Source organism: Hemitrygon akajei, chromosome 1 (assembly GCF_048418815.1).
Source record: "Hemitrygon akajei chromosome 1, sHemAka1.3, whole genome shotgun sequence".
Classification (NCBI taxonomy): domain Eukaryota; kingdom Metazoa; phylum Chordata; class Chondrichthyes; order Myliobatiformes; family Dasyatidae; genus Hemitrygon; species Hemitrygon akajei.
Genome location: NC_133124.1, coordinates 104990052 through 105012359, shown reverse-complemented (window position 1 = coordinate 105012359; position 22308 = coordinate 104990052). Strand labels below are relative to the sequence as shown.

The 22308-nt window shown below is 41.7% G+C and overlaps 1 protein-coding gene across 1 annotated transcript in view; it reads right to left on the bottom strand.

Moving 5' to 3' along the window:
* LOC140732365 (elastase-1-like) overlaps positions 1 to 22020 on the bottom strand; it is a 29969-nt gene extending 7949 nt beyond the window's left edge. The window contains exons 1-7 of the mRNA XM_073054939.1: positions 21904 to 22020; positions 21676 to 21752; positions 20862 to 20971; positions 16596 to 16721; positions 12542 to 12678; positions 3733 to 3878; positions 608 to 757 (exon numbers count right to left, since the gene is read on the bottom strand). Of these exons, the coding sequence (XP_072911040.1) occupies positions 608 to 757; positions 3733 to 3878; positions 12542 to 12678; positions 16596 to 16721; positions 20862 to 20971; positions 21676 to 21752; positions 21904 to 21937 (780 nt within the window). The 5' untranslated portion in view covers positions 21938 to 22020. The remainder of the gene's footprint in view (positions 1 to 607; positions 758 to 3732; positions 3879 to 12541; positions 12679 to 16595; positions 16722 to 20861; positions 20972 to 21675; positions 21753 to 21903) is intronic.
* Positions 22021 to 22308: the final 288 nt, after the last annotated feature.

Below are 22308 nucleotides of genomic sequence, written 5' to 3'. Positions count from 1 at the left end.
CTACTTCTGTCCTGAGATACTAGTTTTCTGAACTCAACACTGCCTTTAACAATTTCAAATGATCAGCCATCCTAGTCTTCGTGCTAACAATTACAGCATTCAGTTCTTTGTTTTTATCTCTCTTCTTCTGCATTGTCCAGACACACCATTGCTACTCTTTTAGTCAACATCACCACCACATGTGTCATTCAGTCACTTCTAGTCTCCTGCCTTACTGCTTTGTTTCCAACACACATAAAATGCTGGAGGAACTCAGTAAGTCAGGCAGCATCTACAGAGGAATATAAACAGTCAATGTTTTGGCCTGACACCCCTCAGCACCCCTTTCTTGAAAACTGATGAAAGGCCTTGGCCTGAATGGTCAATCGTTTATTCCCCTCCACAGATGCTGCTGGACTTGCTGAGTTCTTCAAGATTTCCAGCATCTGCAAAACATTTTCTGTTCATTTTTAACTTTTCTTGATCCTAATTATCACTCTGAAACATTGATTCAGTCTTCCTGCAGATGCCACCTGACTTGCTGAGTATTTCCAGCAATTTTGTTTCTATTTCATATACCCAGCTTTATATTGTATATTGGATAAAGCTTTAGATCGAGAAGGCTTACCTCGAAAATCCAATTAGTAAAAGCTGATACACGGGTGAAAACAGTCGGATGCCTTTCTAGTAAACAGGAAGATGGCCCAAAGCTTACAATACCCTGAACAATCCAGGCTCCAGTGTTATCCATACAATTCAAAGGGCCACCAGAATCTCCCTGTCAAACAAAGAGTAGACAATAGCGTGAGAGAAATTTGCAATAAAAATATGATAGGTTATTCATCCATTTTAATATGGCTAAAATTTAAGTGGCAGTAGTCCAGGATTTCTTCTGCCTGCAGAGCTGTGTTGATCCATTAATGTAGTTTTCTGCTTGAAATTCAGGAGCACCTAAGGCCCATTGCTGTCTACTGAATCTGTCTTGTGCACAGGAAAGACAGTTCTCTGCACACAACGCTAATGCAGGGAAAGCATTTCCTTCCCCCCACCCCCACAACATGTGCTGCTCAGCCCATCTGTTCTTCCAGCAGATGATTTGTTGCTGTTTGGGGGATGATTGGCTGGATGATGTGATCAATGTTTGAAGGAGGTTCAGTTAGGTAACTGATGCTTGGCAGTGATTGGGTTACTTGTCCTGTGGAATGGAAGGATCTTGGGCTTGGATAGTATGGAGTAAGTACTCTAGATGGCAGGGAGTTTCCCTTTAAAGTACATTGCAAACAGCACACCACAAACCTAATTGATTGTGAGAACTCAATGAAAGATAATGCTTTTAACCATACAATCTAACTTCTCCTAGCAACACTTTACATGAATATTGCATCAGCAATGAAGTCTGTGACCAACTTGGACAATGACTCATCTGGGCTTGCTGATTTGCCGTGGGCTATAACTGGTCAGGTTTATGAAGCAGTGTGATTCAGCACTGGACTCTACAATTTTTATTTCCAAAATATAATACAACCAAAGCTCCAGACAAGCAGTCTCTTATGTTACAATTAATGCAGGTATGGACTTAATTTAGTTTTTTCCCCTGCACATATTCTGATTTTATCCTTAATCATACATTTTCAACTTCCTTTGTTAAACAATACCTCAATTCGGAAGTAAAAATGACACATTTACTGAGCCATCTTCTTCAATATAAAAGAAATCAATTGGAGCTGCCCAGCATATTTTTAACGTTGTTTCTCCATAAAATGGGTAATATGGGCTCAGGAATGACAAAATTTTAATGTATATTGTTGCAGGCTAGCATCCTTGTCAAAAATGTGTGGTACTAATTCCTGCCATTGTGACTTGACATCTAAATTCATATAGTATAGATTGCAAACTGGACGCTACACTATACTAGTGAACTAATTTAGATTTTGGCACTGCCCGAGGAATCCTTTGGTAGAAATGGTAAAAACCAAACCATGAAGATAGACTTAGGAAATCATCCGGCACTTTTCAACTAAAGGCAAGGAAGTTATTTATGATATCATGGGCAATAGCTTTCTCCACGGTGAACATCACTAACCTGATTACCTGGTCTTTGTTATAACACATATTGAAGCTTGCTGTATACAGATCATTGATCATTTGGAGCATTTCCAATATGATAAATACTTCAGTGGTGGTTGTGTAACGTATTGTTTGAATTCAAATTTTGCTTTTATTCTTCTAAAAACTATGAAGAGTTCATAATTGAATGAGTCACTTGTTTTTGTTTACAGCTGATAGTTCATCTGATATTTTATATCTGACTTTAGCATGGATTTTACTGGTAGGTCTGAAAAAAGACCAAATGAAATCTTCAAGTTTAGAAGTAAAATTGTTTGAACATAGGCTAACTGTCAAAAACATTTAAAGTATCATATTAATTTATGTTCTGAATTTTAATAAACCATAACCTTATAAGGAGCTGCTTTGTTATTATTCTCCTGTAATTTATTCTATCAATTTAAGGAATTTAAGGTGGGGGGTTATATGGGAGGCAGGGTTTGAGGGTCGGCACAACATTGTGGGCCAAAGGGCCTGTAATGTGCTGTACTATTCTATGTTCTATGCTCTATGTTTTAACTGTGGGTTTAGTCTGGAGAGTGTGCCCCTCTGCAGTTATATATCCAGTCAGCTTTTGCATTGTCTTTCAATAGGATTCCTTGGCTTTCTGTAGTGCTTGTGTAGAAGAAAAAAAATGCTACAATGCAGTACATCAAATCTTCATGGTCATTATACACCTTATCTTTCACATACGTCATGCACTGCTTCTTGGTGAAGCAAATGCACAGTTTGCACTTTGTTTAAAGTATGGAAGAAGATAGAGAATTAATAAAGAAATTGAGTTTTTAGACAGCTATTCATGCTTAGGAGTGCTTTAGATTTGGTTAGTTGCTTTTGTGATGCAGTTGCTGCTGCAGCAGAGAAAATGCAGCAGCTAATCAATTTACAGTAATTTTCACCGAATTGCCGTGAGATTCATAATCAGATGTTGGATGAGGAATATGTATTGGACAGGACATAGGGGAACAAGTTGATCTATTATATTTCTTAGTATTCTGTGGATATGCAACCTGGATTATTTTCTATCTGCTACTACCTATATTATTTTTACTCAGTCATCTTTGAAAACCCAGTCCCTCAGTCTTCAAGTAACATTTTCCTTCCTTTAGGATGTCGTTGGTAAGTCATTCAGTGGAAAAAAAATATTAGTACAGATACCATAAATCTGAAACAAAACCAAAACATTTGCAATATATTTCCTTCTAAGGATAAAAATTGAAAATACTAGAACTACTCAAGGATAGGCAGAGTCTATGGAGAAGTAAACAAAAGCTATTCTTTTAGGTTGACAATCTTTCATTGATAAAAGGTCTCTGACCTGAAATCTTAAATCTGATTCACTCTCCACAGATGCTGTCTGACTTGTTGAACATTTCTAACATGTTTTGGTTTTGTTTCAGATTTATAGCATCTGCTGCTTTTGGTTTATCAATTGCCTTCCTAGGTTAACCTGCTGAGGCATCGGGCAATTCAATCCAAATCAAATTGATTACTAACTGAACAGATGTTTTGGCAAGTGAAACGTGTGCTATCAATTTAAAGTATAAACCCATGCTGATCTTACCCCATGGGCCACTAGCCTTGAGATATTCATGCGGAGTAGTTGCAAAGACTGCATTTTTGTATGATAAAACTGGAGTTCATTACCTGACAACCAGCTGTCATCCCATCACCCCCTGCACAGATCATGTCTTGGTTGACTACGCTTGACCACCAGTTTGGTGATGAGCATGTAGCATAGCCCACCACTTGGAGCAAGGCTTCTTGTAGCATGGGAGCACGAGAACCAAAAGCTGAAAGATTGAGAGAGCAAATAAGTGTTATTAAATTACATTTTAATGTACTTTGAATTGCAATGCTCTTGCCAGACTTTGTTTTGCAGCCTACTGGTGTATCATGGCATTATTTCCTTTGTTTCGCACTATAACATGTATGCCATTATGCTGCACTTTCAGGCAAACACCTTAAGCAGTAAATCAGAGCAAACACAACGCGATGCGCTAGGAGACAATTCAATCTACTTTGGCTACGCAGGTTGAAAAATAGCTACCTAGTCTAATCCCTCCTACTAGCAGTAGGTTGAAGCTCTGTAAGTTACGGCTCTTTAAGAACCAATTTGCTGAGGGCTTCTGTCTCTACTGCTTTTTAAAACAGCGATTTTCAAACTCTAGTAGCTGATGAGCTACATTGTCCCATGATTTGTAACCCCTCTGCAAACGGACACAAATCCTTCCTATTTAGTCTATCTAGCCTCTTCATAATTTAATCTCAATTCAATTTCCCATCAGCCTTCCTTGTTCGAAAAAAAAACATCCCCAGCTTCTCTGGTAGCTAAATTTTCCAGTCTTTGCAACATCCTTGTAAATCTCCTGTGAATCCTCTCCGGTGCAAACACGTAATTCCTAAGCTGACACCTAGCTGGTGTAACTCACAGTTCTAGCATGAGCTGTCTGCTGTTCTTGGCTAATATAAGAAAGTCATCCTATGCCCTTTTAACTTCCTTATTGACCTGACTTGCCATCTCTAAGGATCTCCAAGATCTCTTCATAGAAACATAGAGAACCTACAGCACAATACAGGCCCTTCAGCCCACAAAGCTATGCCGAACATGTCCTTACCTTCGAACTACCTAGGCTTACCCATAGCCCTCTATTTTTCTGAGCTCCATGTACCCATCCAGGAGTCCCTTAAAAGACACTATCATTTCCGCCTCCACCATTGCTGCCGGCAGCCCATTCCATGCACTCACCACTCTCTGCATAAAAAACTTACCCCTGACATCTCCTCTGTACCTACTTCCAAGCACCTTAAAACTATGCTCTCTCATGCTAGCCATTTCAGCCCTGGGAAAAAAAACTCTGACTATCCACACGATCAATGCCTCTCATTATCTTATACAACTCTATCAGGTCACCTCTCATCTTCTGTCACTCCAAGGAGAAAAGGCCGAGTTCACTCAACCTGTTCTCATAAGGCATGCTCCCCAGTCCAGGCAACATCTTGTAAATCTCCTCTGCACCCTTTCTATGGTTTCCACTTCCTTCCTGTAGTGAGGCAACCAGAATTGAGCACAGTACTCCGAGTGGGGTCTGACCAGGGTCCTATATAGCTGCAACATTACCTCTCGGCTCCTAAACTCAATCCCACAATTGATGAATGCCTGTGCACCGTACGCCTTCTTAACCACAGAGTCAACCTGCGTAGCATCTTTGAGTGTCCTACGGACTCGGACCCCAAGATCCCTCTGATCCTCCACACTGCCACAAGTCTTACCATTAATGTTATATTCCACCATTATATTTGACCTACTAAAATGAACCACCTCACGCTTAACCGGGTTGAACTCCATCTGCCACTTCTCAGCCCAGTTTTGCATCCTATCAATGTCCCGCTGTAACTTCTGACAGCCCTCCACACTGTCCACAACACCCCCAACCTTTGTGTCATCAGCAAATTTACTAACCAATCCCTCCACTTTCTCATCCAGGTCATTTATAAAAATCACAAAGAGTAGGAGTCCCAGAACAGATCCCTGAGGCACACCACTGGTCACCGACCTACATGCAGAATATGACCCATCTACAACCACTCTTTGCTTTCTGTGAGCAAGCTAGTTCTGGATCCACAAAGCAATGTCCCCTTGAATCCCATGCCTCCTTACTTTCTCAATAAGCTTGCATGGGGTACCTTATCAAATGCTTTGCTGAAATCCATATACAGTACATCTACTGCTCTTCCTTCATCAATGTGTTTAGTCACATCCTCAAAAAATTCAATCAGGCTTGTAAGGCACAACCTGTCTTTGACAAAGCCATGCTGACTATTCCTAATCATATTATGCCTCTCCAAAGGTTCATAAATCCTGCCTCTCAGGATCTTCTCCATCAAGTTACCAACCACTGAAGTAAGACTCACTGGTCTATAATTTCCTGGGGTATCCTTACTCCCTTTCTTGAATAAGGGAACAACATCTGCAACCCTCCAATTCTCTGGAACCTCTTCTGTCCTCATTGATGATGCAAAGATCATCGCCAGAGGCTCAGCAATCTTCTCCCTTGCTTCCCACAGTCGTCTGGGGTACATCCCGTCCAGTCCAGGTGACATCCAACTTGAGGCTTTCCAAAAGCTCCAGCACAGCCTCTTCTTTAATATCTACATGCTCAATCTTTTCAGTCAGCTGAAAGTCATCCCTACAATTGCCAAGATCCTTTTCCATAGTGAATACTGATGCACAGTATTCATTAAGTACCTCTGCTATCTCCTCCAGTTCCATACACATTTTTCCACTGTCACGCTTGATTGGTCCTATTCTCTCACGTCTTATCCTCTTGCTCTTCATGTACTTGTAGAATGCCTTGGGGTTTTCCTTAATCCTGTCTACCAAGGCCTTCTCATGGCCCCTTCTTGCTCTCCTAATTTCATTGTTAAGCTCCTTCCTTCTAGCCTTATAATCTTCTAGATCTCCATCATTACCTAGTTCTTTGAACCTTTCATAAGCTCTTCTTTTCTTCTTGACTAGATTTACAACAGGATTTGTACACCACAGTTCCTGTACCCTACCATCCTTTCCCTCTCATTGGAACGTACCTATGCAGAATGCCACGCTAATATCCCCTGAACATATGCCACATGACTTCCATACGTTCCCCTGAGAACATCTGTTTCCAATTTCCAAGTTCCTGCCTGATAGCCTCATATTTCCTCTTACTCTAACTAAACGTTTCTCTAACTTGTCTGTTCCTTTCCTTCTCCAATGCTATGGTAAAGGAGATAGAATTGTGATCACTATCTCCAAAATGCTCTCCCATTGAGAGACCTGACACCTGACCAGGTTCATTTCCCAATACCAGATCAAGCACAGCACTCCTCTTGTAGGCTTATCTACATATTGTGTCAAGAAACCTTCCTGAACACACCTAACAAACTTCACCCCATCTAAACCCCTCACTCTAGGGAGATGCCAATCAATATTTGGGAAATTAAAAGCTCCCACCACAACAACCCTTTTATTATTATTCCTTTCCAGAATCTGTCTCCCTATCTGCTCCTCGATGTCCCTGTTACTATTGGGTGGTCTGTAAAAACCACCCGGTAGAGTTATTGACCCCCCCCCCCTATTCCTAATTTCCACCCACAGAGACTCCGTAGACAACCCCTCCATGACTTCCTCCTTTTCTGCAGCTGTGACACTATCTCTGATCAACAGTGCCACGCCCCCACCTCTTTTGCCTCCCTCCCTGTCTTTTCTGAAACATCTAAAGCCTGGCACTTGAAGTAGCCATTCCTGCCCCTGAGCCATCAAAGTCTCTGTAATGACCACAACATCATACCTCCAAGTACTGATCCATGCTCTAAGCTCATCCACTTTGTTTATAATACTCCTCACATTAAAATAGACACATCTCAAACCATCAGTCTGAGCGCATACCTTCTCTATCACCTGCTTATCCTCCCTCTCACACTCTCTACAGGCTTTCCCTATTTGTGAGCCAATCTCCCTTTCCTCTGTCACTTCAGTCTGGTTCCCACCCCCCAGCAAATCTAGGTTAAACTCTTCCCAGTATCCTTAGCAAACCTCCCCGCTAGGATATTGGTCCCCTTGGGATTCAAGTGCAACCCTTCCTTTTTGTATAGGTCACACCTGCCCCAGAAGAGGTCCCAATGATCCAGAAATCTGAATCCCCACCCCCTGTTCCAATCCCTCAGCCATGCATTTATCCTCCACCTCATTCTATTCCTATACTGTACTCATTGTCACGTGGCACAGGCAGTAATCACGAGATTACTAACTTTGAGGTCCTGCTTCTCAACTTCCTTCCTAACTCCCTGTAGTCTGTTTTCAGGATCTTCTCCTTTTTCCTGCCTATGTCGTTGGTACCAATATGTACCATGACTTCTGGCTGTTCTCCTTCCCACTTTAAGATATCATGCATGGGATCATAAACATCCCGGACCCTGGTAACTGGGAGGCAAACTACCATCCTCATTTCTTTCCTGCGTCCAAGAATTGCCTGTCTGACCCCCTAACTATAGAGTACCCTATTACTGCTGCCATCCTCTTCCTTTCCCTACCCTTCTGAGCCAAAGGGCCAGTCTCTGTGCCAGAGGCACAACCACTGTTGTTTCCCCCAGGGAGGCCGTCTCCCCCAACAGTACTCAAACAGGAGTACTTATTGTTAAGGGGGACAGCCACAGGGGTACTCTCTAGCATCTGCTCCTTGTCCTTCCCTCTCCTGACTGTTACCCACTTATCTGTCTCCTGAGGCCCTAGAGTAACTACCTGCCTGTAACTCCTTTCTATCACCTCCTCACTCTCCCTGACCAGACGAAGGTCATCGAGCTGCAACTCCAGTTCCCTAACACAGTCTAAGGAGCTGCAGCTCGACGCACCTGGTGCAGATGTGGCTGTCCGGGTGGCCGGGAGTCTGACACTGAGCACAGAATACCAGCCTCATACACATACTTTCTGTCTGTATTCTAAACAGATAACCTACCTCACTTTGACCCCTTATCGCCAGAGCCTTCCTACTCTGTCTCCCTCTACTCCGACGCCCACTCCTCTGAACCCCGCTGCATAAAGCTGTCCTCTTTTTAAACTCTTCCCGCTGTTCTTACTGGCCAACCTACACGTGCTTACGCAGTCGTGCCCTATTCAAACCGCTGAAGAAATAACCGTCACCTTTTAAACTGTGCTCGCTTTTAAACTCTTCCCGCTGTTCTTACCGCTGAAGAAATAACCGTCACCTTTTAAACTGTGCTCGCTTTTAAACTCTTCCCGCTGTTCTCACTGGCCAACCTCCACGTGCTTGCTCAGTTGTGCCCCGTTCAAACTGCTGAAGAAATAACTTCGTTCATCTATATCACAGAATATCCTCCCATTTACTATGCACTTCTTTACTTTGTTGTACTTCCTTAAATTTATTCTCTTATACTTTACTGCAATAAATTTAATGTGCCAGCTTTCTGCCCAATTGGCCAAACTATATAGGTCTATACCGCCATCCCCTCAAATCTAGTCAATAAGCTACAACAGCTTGGCCTCTATACCTCCTTATGCAACTGGATCCTCGATTTCCTCACTTTCAGACCCCAGTTAGTTCAGATGGCAACAACATCTCCTCCATGATCAGTGCAAGTCCACCACAAGTATATACACTTAGCTCCTGCTCTACTCACTTCATACTTATGACTGTGAGGCTAAGCACAGCTCCAATGCCACATTTAAGTTTGCTGACGTCACCATTGATGTCGACCAAATCACAGGTGGCGATGTATCAGAATACAGGAGGGAGATTGAAAATCTGGCTGAGTGGTGCCACAACAACAACCTCATACTTAATGACAGCAAAACCAAGGAGCTGATCACTAATTTGAGGAGGGAAGAAAACAGAGGTCTATGAGCCTGTGGTCATCAGGGATCAGAGCTGGAGAGGGTCAGCAACTTTAAATTCCTCAGTGTTGTCATTTCAGAGGATCTGTCCTGGGTTCAGCATGGAAGTGCCATTATGGAAAAAGCACAGCAGCACCTCTACCGTCTTAGAATTTTTGAACATGTGGCATGACATCTAAAAATTTGTCAAACTTCTATAGATGTATGGTGGGGAGTTTATTGACTGGTTGCATCATGGCCTGGTACGGAAACGCTAATGCCCTTGAACAGAAAGCCTATGAAAAGTGGTGAATATGGCCCAGTCCATCATGGAGAAAGCCCTCACTACCATTGTGAAAAATTACGTGGAGCACTGTTGCAGGAATGTAGCATCTGTCATCAAAGACCCTCTGCCCCCCCCCCATCCAGTCCCTGCTCCCTTCTCACAGCTGCCATCATGCTCTTTTCTTTTCCCCTAACCAACAAATCCCCTAAATCTCCAGCTCGATCCCTCTCCCACTTTCCCTTCTGAGCCAGAGCCAGACTCAGTGCCAGAGACTTCATCAAGGTGGCTTTCATCTGCTAGATCAATTCCCCCAACAGTATCCAAAGTGGTATACTTGTTAAGGTAAATGGCCACAGGGGTACCCTGCACAGGCTGCCTATCCCCTTCCACCTCCTGTTATTCACCCAGCCTCTTAAACCCATGAGGATAACTTCACTCAATTTCACTCACCCCACCACTGAACAGTTCCCATACCTGCGGACTCATTTTCAAGGACTCTTCATCTCATGTTCTAGATATATATTGCTTATTTATTATTATTATTATTATTATTATTATTTCTACTTTTTATTTTTGTATTTGCAATGCTGATGTCTTTTGCACATTGGTTATTTGACCACCCTGTTGGTTGTAGTCTTTCATTGATTCTGTTATGTTTTTTGTATGGACTGTGAGTGCCAGCAAGAAAATGAATCTCAGGATTGTATATGGTGACCATTATGTACTTTGATAATAAATTTACTTTGAACTTTGAGAGCTTTTCTCTTCATTGTCAACAATGTGACCAACTTTTGGAACATCTAACTTTTTGTCATGGTTGTTTAAATTATTAACAAAAGCAAGGGAAATCTTTTCAAGAAGTAAAGTAGGATATAATGCCACCTACTGGTGAGATGTCCATGCTGCAATTTACCTTCAGCTTTACCATTGATAAAAGGTACAATTTTCCTGAATACTTTAGGCAGTAAATGACCTCATCATTTCACCAAAAAAAGTTTAAACTGAAATGCAGTTTACCTTGCATGTCACAAAAAATCCACCTTACTGTAGAATTGAAGTCTGGGATGGAAATGCCTTCCTTTGAGAAAGGTTTGATGAAAATTAATGAACATTTAAGAAGTTGTAGACTATTTTCTTCTACCAACAGGAAGTTGATGGTGTATAAATATGTCCTTGCAGAGGATTTGAGGAAACCTCTGTCACATTTCACTACTCACTTGCATCTGGAAGTCTTTTTGAACGAAAGGAATAGGATCAGCAATGGTATGTCAACTGCTGGTTCAGGAATGGGCAGTAGGGTAAGACGTCTTCACCTCGCCTGTAGCACTTTATGGACAGAGAACCTGTTTTCCTCTGGAGCTCCTTTATCTGGATCTCCAGGATAATTTCAAAAAATGTGTTACCCTCATTCTGCCAATGAATTGTCTATTGGTTTGCGATATGAGAAGTGATGAGGCAGACCATACTATATACTCTGAGTTTAAGAGGTGATCTCCTTGAAGCATTGGAAGTTGACAACTTAGATCAGACCCGGTATTTTCCACTAGCAGCAGTGGTCACTGTTCACAGAAATCAGTTAACAATCCAGGACAGAGATAAGAATCCTTTTTTTCACAGGAGGTAGTGGATTCTCTGAATTCTCAACCCAAGAGGGCTGTGGAGGCTCAGTCACTAAATATATTCAAGATGGAGTCTAGAGATTTTTGTTATTGAGGGAATGAATGAGAATGTTGGGAAGAAGGAAGGAAAAGATGAGGAATGATTTTACTGAATGACGGAGCAAACAGGAGACCGACTCCTGGTCCTGCATTTTCTGTACTTAAACCTGCTACTTCATTCCAGCTAGCACATTTCCCTCCCTCAGTAACAGAAGGTGGGTAAAACACCTACAAGTGCTACACTATCAAGACTATTGGACAGTTATATCTGCTTGAGCACTTCCTGTCACGTTCAGGTTATGGCAATCACCATCAGGAAGAGAACTGTGTTCACACATTATCGGTTAAGCATGGCGATTACCAAATACATCATTTGCTCACTTAAAAAAGATCTCAAGCCTTCCACTCTGAATAAGATGAACATTTTTATTGTGATTACTTGGACTGGAAATGATACCCTGTATGCTTAGCCATCTTGAATAAAGCTGTGATAAATTCCAGCAAAATGCCTACTTCACTTACCGTACTGGTTCCCATTCTGTCTTTGATGTTCATCTAATTTCCTTTCTTTAACCATAGAACCATAGAACACTGCAGCACAGTACAGGCCCTTCAGCCCTCCATGTTGTGCCGACCCATATAATCCTTAAAAAAAGTACTAAACCCACACTACCCCATAACCCTCTATTTTTCTTTCATCCATGTGCTTGTCCAAGAAGCTCTTAAATGCCCCTAATGTTTTAGCCTCCACCACAAGTCATTCCAGGCACTCACAACCCTCTGTGTAAAAAACTTACCGCTGATGTCTCCCCTAAACTTCTCTCCCTTAATTTTGTACATATGCCCTCTGGTGTTTGCTATTGGTGCCCTGGGAAACAGGTACTGACTATCCACCCTATCTATGCCTCTCATAATCTTGTACACCTCTATCAAGTCCCCTCTCATCCTTCTACGCTCTAAAGAGAAAAGTCCCAGCTCTGCTAACCTTGTTTCATATGACTTGTTCTCCAAACCAGGCAACATCCTGGTAAATCTCCTCTGCACCCTCTCCATAGCTTTCCTTAGACATCTGTGGCAGTGATCTCCACTTTCTCATAATTATTTGTACAAATGATTTACACAAGTACGTTGTTTTGTACTTACGTTCAGTTAATCCCCATCCTGTGATGTAACACTGGTACCCATCAGGAAGGATTTCCCCTTCAGCTGGTAAGCGAGCTAGCATTACATCAGATGTTGCATACGCAGACTCCGCCAGACGGAGTAGGGCAATGTCATATCTAAAAGTCAGAGGGTTGAGGTAAAAAGCAATTCCTATATGCCTTACATTGATAAACAATTCCCATTTGCCCCTGAATTAACGTATCACCAAACCAGTACTACAATGTTGCCAAGACCTGAGAGCTCGAGTTATAAGGAAAGGTTGGGCAGGCCAGCACTTTATTCCTTAGCATGTAGGAGATGAAAAGGAGAGCTTTGAAAAGTATATGTAATCATGTGGAGCATGGGTAGGATGAATGCATGGAATCTTTTTCCCGGGAAAGGGAATCAAAGGATAGAGGGCATAGGATTGAGGTGGAAAGATTTAAACAGGACTTGAATAGCAATTTCTTCATGCAGAGAAGAAATATTGAATGAGTTGCCAGAGAAGTAGTTGATACAATAAACACATTTAAAAGATACCTGGACAGGTTCATGGAATGGAAAGGTATAGAGGTACTGTATATGCACCAAATGCAACTAGCTCAGATGGGTGTGATGGTTGGCATGGATGAGTTGGGCCAGAGGTTCTGGATCCGTGTTGTATCTCACTCTCACCCTAAAGCTGTGGCCTCTGCTATTGGACACTTCCACTCTTGTAAAAGGACTCTGACTACCTACCCTATCTATATCTCTCATAATTTGACCTATATGTTCACCCCCTTAGCTTCCGACGCTCCAGAGAAAACAATACAATTCTGCCCAATCTCTCCTTATAGCTGATACTCTCCAGTTGAGGAAACCTTGTGTGCTGGCTCCATTGCACTAACTAGCCTTCTTTATTTAACCTCCATGTGATAAGGGAGGGGAAATAACGTCTGCCATCGTTCTCGTGGCTGAGCATTACTTTGTTGCTTTCTACAGAAAATTTACAGTAGATAAATACTTACTGAAACCGGTATAACTTTTATTTACATTGTGCCTTTTCTGATAATAAACTATCCAAAGTGCTTAACAGACAATGAAGTACTTTGAATGTATAATAATTATTTTTTTCACAAAATCACGGAATGGTTACAGTGAAGAAAGAAACCAATCTGCCTGTGTGGCCACACTGGCTCTGCTAACAGCAGTTCAGCCTTTTCCTATAGCCCTACAGACTCTTTGTTTTCAGATACTATCCACTCCCTTTTAACTGCTACAATTGAATCTGTCTCCACACTACTCTTGGCAATGGAGTCCAAGTAACAACCTTTATCTGAATAAAATAAAAACACTTAGTCATGTTCTTGGTCCTCCCCCCTACAAACTGCTTGGGCCCACGTACCGATCCCCATTCTGAAATCTCGGTCATCAAGCCACAGAAAATGATTGGTTTTTAGGATCGTTAACTTCTCTGGCACTTATCCCCATGGTAGGTATCAACCTAATCTATGCCATTTCTTGTATAAATACTGCCAACCGATGTTCCAGCCAGAACAACTCCAGCATCTCTACTCTATTCCCAAACTGCAACTCCCTCATCCTTGCAGTCATTTTGGTCAGTCTTTCCTGGATCATCTCTAAATAAATACCAGAAAAATGAAAGAACCAAGGGCCTATTGCGAGCAAAGAATCAAAGGTAGAAGAGTGGAGTTGGTGCTGCCCCTCCCCCGTGTTCCCTTGGCAAAACAAAGGACTCAGGGTCTGGTCTATATACATATCTATTTTGTGTGATTTCATTTTACTGATATCCTACATATGTTTGCTATCTTGTATGTTCAAGGACTAGATCTCGAGCTGTGGTGTTGCCTGTTTACAGTACCAGGGAGAAGCGTTGAAGATAGTGTGGCGTGGCGTCCAGGCTGGAGTTGGCATTGCCCCCCCCCCCCCCCCATCACAACCAGTATCGCTCGGCAGTAGACAAGCTCTATTGTGGTCGACTGCAGATTTTGGCGGCACTGGATATCTTGACTTTGATCTCTTCTATTCAGTGGCTGTATTTCTATTTTATACGTGCTATATGGGCATTGTGCTGTGCGTGACTGTTGGTACTGTGTTTTGCACCTTGATCCTGGAGTAATGCTGTCTCATTTGACTGTATCCATCAGTATGCATGTATGGTTAAATAACAATTAAACTTAAATTGAAAAGTCGACAATATAAAAACCAATCACAAAGGAACATTGCTGACTCCTGATGAAGGGTTTCGGCCCGAAACGTTGTCACTACCTCCTCCCATAGATGTTGTCTGGCCTGCTGAGTTCTGCCAGCATTTTGTGTTTTTATTGCTGGTTCTCTGCTGTTTGTGATATATATCAGTAACATGAGCGAAAATGTAGATGGGTGGATTAGAACGTTTGTGGAAGTCATCAAGATTGGAGGAAATGTGGACAGTGTAAAGGATTATCAAAGAAGATAGTAGGATATAGATCAGTTACATACATGGGCCAAGAAGTAGGAGATGGAATTGAATCCAAGCAAGTGATAGGTGCTGCACTTTGGAAGGTCAAATGAAAGAGAAAATATAAAATTAATAATGGATTGGTTAATAGCATAGTGGTACAGAGAGATCTTGTGGGTCCAGGTCCATAGTTCACTGAAAGGAGCTACGCAAGTGGATAAGGTAGTAAAGAATGTGTGGCATGCTTGCCTTCGCTGGTGGGTGGCTGAGAATAAGAGTATGGAAGTCATACTGCAGGTCTGTAAAACTTTAGTCAGACCGCACTTGAATTATACACGCAGTTCTTGTCAGCTCATTATAAGAAGGATGTGGTGAGAGTGCAGAAGAGGTTTACCAGGATGCTGTCTGGATTAGTGGTATGAACTATATGGAAAGTTTGGATAAACTCAGGCTGTTCTCCTTAGAGTATCAGGGGCTAAAAAGGTTTTTAAAGTTACAAGAGCTATAAATAGGGTAGATAGTCAGAACTCTTCCCCAGGGTAGAAATGTTAAACATCAGATGACATGTTTTTAAGGTTAGAAGAGGGAAGTTTAAAGGTGATGTGAGGGGCAGGTTTTTATGCAAAGTGACAGGTCCTTGGAATAGGTTACTAGGGTTAGTAGTAGAATCAGGCAGTTTTGGTGGAGTTTAAGAGAGATACATGAATATAAAGGGAATCGAGGGATATGGATAATATCCATAATGAGGACACTTAGTATAGATTGGCATCAAGATCAGCAAAACATCATGAACTAAATGGCTTAGCCAATGTTCAAAGGTCTTGTGAAATTGATTCTGCTAAATTATTTCAGAATGTTTTGAATACTGTAAGACTGGGCACTCTAGGATGGTGTACAGTGGATTTTCTTCCCAAGGGTAAAGCGATGTGACAGCTGCATCCACATATTGAAAGCAGACGTGCCTCAAAGTGTCATGGTGAGATCTGAACTCATGGTTTCTGCCATACAAAAAGCAATGTATCTACATACTGAGATCTAGTTGAAAATTGAGGTTACAAATTTGTAATCCCAAGTAACAATCATTTCGTTCTCCTTTACACTTCTGTACTGAGGAATGAGAATAAGCAATCTTGAATCTTGAATTTCCATCGTGCATAGTACTATAATGTACTTATTTATTTATGGGAGAGTATATTGCACTTCCCTGAAACTAACAGTGGAAAATCCCACAAACATTAAAGGAAAGTTGTTGAAATTATACTTCAAGGTATTTCCACTTGATACCCTAAATTAGAGAAGAGGGCTAACAATTTCAACAGAAAAACCTAGAAAAATCATAGAGGAACACAGAGAAGCATAATTTCATATAGCAAAAGGGGGGCCATTGATTGTGAAAATTATCCCGACAATCTGTATCTTTATCCCTGAGATATGTAAACAAATTTTAAGAGTTTCTTGTGTATTTGCTACAGCTTGTATCTTTCACAAACTTTGTGCATAATTGGTTATTCTTAAAGTGAGCTGAAAGATATTAAGCAGGTAAAGATGCCAACTATACAGCTATGGAAGAGATCTCAATAGTTGAAAGTTCTTGGTCTTAAAATTCTAAATTACCCTTTGTCGAGATACATTGGGTTCCATTTCTCATGAGTGATGATTAATTGAACATGTCTCAAATATTCATTGCCTTTGTGATCCAGATCGTGCTCTCCGAGAACAACAGCAAATCTTCCTGGGATGCTGAAGGGAAAGCAGAAAAGATTTCCTTCAATATAACACCTTTCACAATCACAGGAAACCTTAAAGCATCTTACCAGTTATTAAGGAGTTCTGCAATGCTATGCTTTTTCTGCAATGCTGTGCTTTTTCTGCAATGCTGCTTTTAATTGTGGATTGTTATTTTCTATTTCCTATGTGATGTTGCAAAGTAGAGAATGCAGTTAAAGTTCAGCTTTATTTCTCACATCTACATTGAAACATGCAAATGAAATCAGGGAAGATTGTTCTGGACAGCCTGCAAGTGTCACCACATTTCCAATAGCATGTAGACAACTCACTAACCCAAATCCTATCAGCTGGCGCTGAAAAGAGATTACGCTAACCACTACACTACCATGTCACCAGTCTGCATAGAACTGGCTTTCATGGTACAAGGGAAAAACTAGCCAGATTTAAGCTGCTTTACCAATATAGATTGAAGAATAAATATTGGTTAGGATAACATCACATAGGAAATAGAAAATAATAATCCATAATTAAGTACAAAAATATGCATGGAAGATTCTCACTTTCAAGCAGAACAAGTAGAGAGGACATTTTCCAAACCATCTATGCTGTCCCAGTGACCTGCATCTTTTCTTTGGATAGAGACTCATTTGGCAGCCAGGAGGGCAAAGGCATCAGGAAGTGAGAATCCCCCATCGAAGTGGAAGCTTCCTGTAGTGAAACTGCAATTGATTATCCAAAGATGGGAATTCAGAATTTAAAGGAATTTACAGCTAAAAAATGACATAAATTGTCAAACGTTGCACTGTTTGACAAAAATACAGGGTCTTAAAAGAAGCGACTGCAAATACATCTCTGTGACAAATATCAGATTATCCCTAAATTTTAATTAGGTGCTCTAGGTAATGTAGATCACTTGTTCCCCTGTCTCCTCTTCCACTCAATTTACTCCTTTCATATTCCTCTGGTACCCACCTCGAATTTCTCTTTTCTCCTTCTTCTGATCCCACCCCCCTCAGCTTCAACCCCTGCTGGATCTTCACCATCCCCACCCTCCACCCTCCCCCCCCCCCCCCCCCCGGCCACCAGCCTCCCTTTCTCCGATTCTGACTTTTCAGTCTTCAATAGAGGCCTTAGGCTTGTACGTCTGCAGTATTTCTCAACACGATTTGGGCTCATCAAGATGTCATGCCTTTCTTCTGTCATCTTTTCTTTGTGCCAATTTTCGGTAAAGAGTCGTCATCTCCTTCTTATGTCTCCAACACTTCCCTTCCTCTTGGGCACTGCGTCCAGCCTTGAGCCCTCTCTTGATCTTTCCATCTCTATTTGCTGTTGTGACACCCATCACCTCCATTTTGCTATTCCACTCACCCACTCTAACATGCCCCTCTCTGAAGAGATCCCAACCAATTGCACCAATCCCAACCTAGTCATAAAATCCACAGACAAGGATGGGGCAGCTGACGACTGGCAAATTGACCTCTACCTTGCAGACGACAGCTCTCAGGTACTTTCTCATTGCTCCCTGGGCCCATGATGTCACCGATGAACACCAGACCACTGCCTCCCGCACTAAACGTCATCAAATCAGGAGATCTCCCCTCACTGCCTCCAACCTGAGCGTGCCCCAGCCCTGCGTTTCCTGCTGCTATCTGTTATCCAAAACCCATAAACTGGACTGTCCTGGTAGACCCTTTCTTTCTGGCTGCTCTTGCACCACTGATCTCCTCATACCTCAACTCCATCCTAATTCCCCTACACTCTAGATGCTTCTCATATCCTCCATCATTCTGATCATATGAATACTGATTTAAGGTTCCAACCATAACATCAGCAAGTCCTTTCCCACTGCAGACGCTGCTTGACCTACTGAGATCCTCCAGCAGATAGTTTCTTGCGCCATTCTTTGTGCGATCCAAAGGATGCGGCCAGTGTTTAGAAAGGAGTGCATTCAAAGTTAAAAATAGTTCACTGAATGAGTTATGCAACTGGATCCTAGGCCAGTGATTAATACACAGTTCAATATATACTAAATAAGCTTATTCCTTTAAACAAAAACACATGGTTGCAACAAGTAAGTGTGCACCCACAACTCTTCACCACTAAGTTTTTCTTACTTGACATCTGTATCTGTTGCAGATTCATGGATGGAAACTAATTATTATGATAAAGTAATAATTCTAATTTTGTTATATCGTATGACTGTAGGAAGTAGGAAACTAAACTGATTTTGCCTATTATTTGTTAAAGCATTAATTCCTACATAGGTCTAATAAGTTATAGTACAGTGGTTATAATCTAAATTTGAAATTGCAAAGCTTTGTCACCACAGAACAGAACAGAACAGAGGACAGAGGACAGAGCGTAGGTGTTCAGTGAAACGGTCTCCCAGTCTGCGTCGGGTCTCACCAATATATAAAAGGCCACACTGGGAGCACCGGACGCAGTATACCACACCAGCCGACTCACAGGTGAAGTGTCGCCTCACCTGGAAGGACTGTCTGGGGTCCTGAATGGTGGTGAGGGATTCCGCCACCTCCAACAGGATCCCACTACTAAGCCCATCTTCCCCTCACCTCCTCTTTCTGCTTTCCGCAGGGATTGCTCCCTATGCGACTCCCTTGTCCATTCATTCCCCCCATCCCTTCCCACTGATCTCCCTCCCGGCACTTATCCTTGTAAGAAGAACTAGTGCTACACCTGCCTTTACACTTCCTCCCCTGACGCAGACTGGGAGACTGTTTTGCTGAACACCTACACTCTGTCTGCCAGAGAAAGCAGGGTCCCCCAGTGGCCACACATTTTAATTCCACGTCTCATTCCCATTCTGATATGTCTATCCATGGCCTCCTCTACTGTCAAGGTGAAGCCAAACTCAGACTGGAGGAATAACACCTTATATATTGGCTGGGTAGCCTCCAACCTGATAGCATGAACATTGACTTATCTAACTTCCGTTAATGCTCCTCCTCCCCTTCTTACCGCGTCCCTTATCTATCTATCTATCTATTTATTTATTATTACCTCCCTTTTTTCCTCTTTTTTTTCTCTCTCTGTCCCTCTCACAATCACTCCTTGCTTGCTCTCCATCTCTCTCTGGTGCTCCTCTCCCCCTTTCTTTCTCCCTAGGCCTCCCATCCCATGATCCTCTCCCTTCTCCAGTTCTGTATCCCTTTTGCCAATCAACTTTTCAGCTCTTAGCTTCATCCCTCCCCGTCCTGTCTTCTCCTATCATTTTGGATTTCCCCCTCCCCCTCCCACTTTGAAATCTCTTACGATCTTTTGTTTCAGTTAGTCCTGAACAAGGGTCTTGGCCTGAAACGTCGACTGTAATTCTTCCTATAGATGCTGCCTGGCCTGCTGCTTTCCACCAGCATTTTGTGTGTGTGTTGCTTGTAATAGTGTCTGCCTTCGTTTGTATACGTTGCCTGCACGGAGAAGGGGAGCTTGCTACATGGGCAACAGCTTGCTCTCCATATTGTACTGCCCTTGCTTGGTGTATTGGCTTACAGATCATGTAGGGAGCTAGGACACAATATCCATTGTTGATCCCAACCAACGGCGGGCTTCAAGAGTTCTGCCATATACTTACCTCTTGCATTTGACCTCCTAAAGTTGAAAAATGGATTTGTTCAGATTAAATTGCATCTGCCATTCCTCTGCCCAAGTTTACAACTAATCCATATGCTGCTGTATACATTGACAACCTTCCTGCAGTCTAGAATTCTACCAATTTTCTGAATCAGACCATCTGTATTTTCTACTGTCATTAATATATAGTATATTACAAACAACAGTGGTCCTAGCACTCATCGTAGCTGAACAGCACTTGTCACAGATATCTAGCCAGAGTAACAACCTTCTATCACTAACCTCTTTCTTTTATGACCAAGGCAATGTTGTATCCAATTTCCCAGTCTCCCAGCTCATTGTGGGTCTCATATTACTTAATCTCTGGACCAGTCTACCATGAAGGATGTTGCAAAAGGCTTTTCTGAAGTCCATGCAGACAACATCCGCTATCCTACCTTCATTAATCATCTGCATTACTTTCTCTAAATAATACTTGCAAGACAGGACCAGTTGGGCATAATCTCATGCTGAATATTGGCACAAAACAAAGATACAATGCTCATCTTAATATAACTGACTTACTCAACAATGCAATGTGCTGCAGTCATAACCCATTTTCCAGAAATTAGGGATCCACCACACATATGTTGGAAGTAGTTAGGATCATTCTCATAAGCAAACTGCAAAGAGACCTAAAATAAAAAGAAGACATAAAAAGGCTATTACAATTTACTTTCCTTTTCATACAAAATGTACTCAGGTTGGGAAAGCCGTTCAAATAGCAAGGATGTACTTGTGCAGTCGCCTTTGAAACTTGAGATCAGAACTTTAACAAGGTTCACTGGATTATGGAAATGTAGTTCTGGAATATCATTAGTTGACATAAAGGGAAAAATCTAGGAGGAATATATCCTCACATCAAGCAAAAATTCAAGAAAAAATGTGTCGTGCATTAACCCTTCAAATTAAATGGCTGCTGATCTGTGGATACAAAATGGGTATCCTGCGCTGATCACAATTTTAACAGGGTTGTCAGGCCCGAGGATGGTTAAGGGAAGAAAAAGGGGAGTTCTAAAAACCATCTTGAATGCATATGAAATGAATTCATGCAGATACAGAAAAGAAGACTACATTTGATGAGACAGTTAAATAATTAACAGTTCATATGGCCAACTTTGCCCTTTTGTGCCTATATTTAACAGTTAATGACCTACAATCAACAGAAACTGTGCATATATTATATGTAATAGAAAACTCTATATATTATTAAGATGAGCACATCCATGAAGTCATATGTGAACTTTATATACTTGATGAACTCATTTTAAAGTCATCATGTTGATGTTTTCTTACAAATATCCTATTGTGCATATTCAGTGAGCTAGAATTTGCTTACCTGCCATGGCCAGCTATGTGGAAGTGCCTCGTGCCCGCCAACAACACGCCCCGTGAGCGGGTTTGCAGCTATAGCCCCTACAACGTGGAAAGGGAAAAAAATACAAATCAAGTACAAGCAATTTAACATGGGAAGAAATTGTCTTAAGAGTAGTTGTTGTTTTTAATTCCTTTGCTTTCCAAACTGGCAATGAAGTAAAAACAACTTTAAGTCACGGTTAAATCTTACTGAGGCAGAGAGTGAAGAGCAGGTACTGGAACATGTTGTCTGAGTATACTTGTCACCCAGTTTCTCATATATACACTTCCAAGTGCGTCACAAGATATTGCCCATTCAAATATACTGTATAAGATAACAGCCGTTCAAAAACCATTACAGTATTAGAAGACTGTGCCAAATATGCCTGTGAAACTGACCAGACCCAGTGAAAGTCATCAGTAAAAGAAATTATTTACATTGATTGGTTATTGCAGTTCATACTTTCTCCTCTGCTGTTTGCCGTAAGGACCATTCAAAAGATTTTGTTGATAGATATCTCTGGGTTTTTAACTTTACCATGCTTCCCTGCTCAGTAGTTGTCAGAGTCCAGAAACTTTACTCTCATCCCTTATTCTCCCTGTACTATGAGGTTCC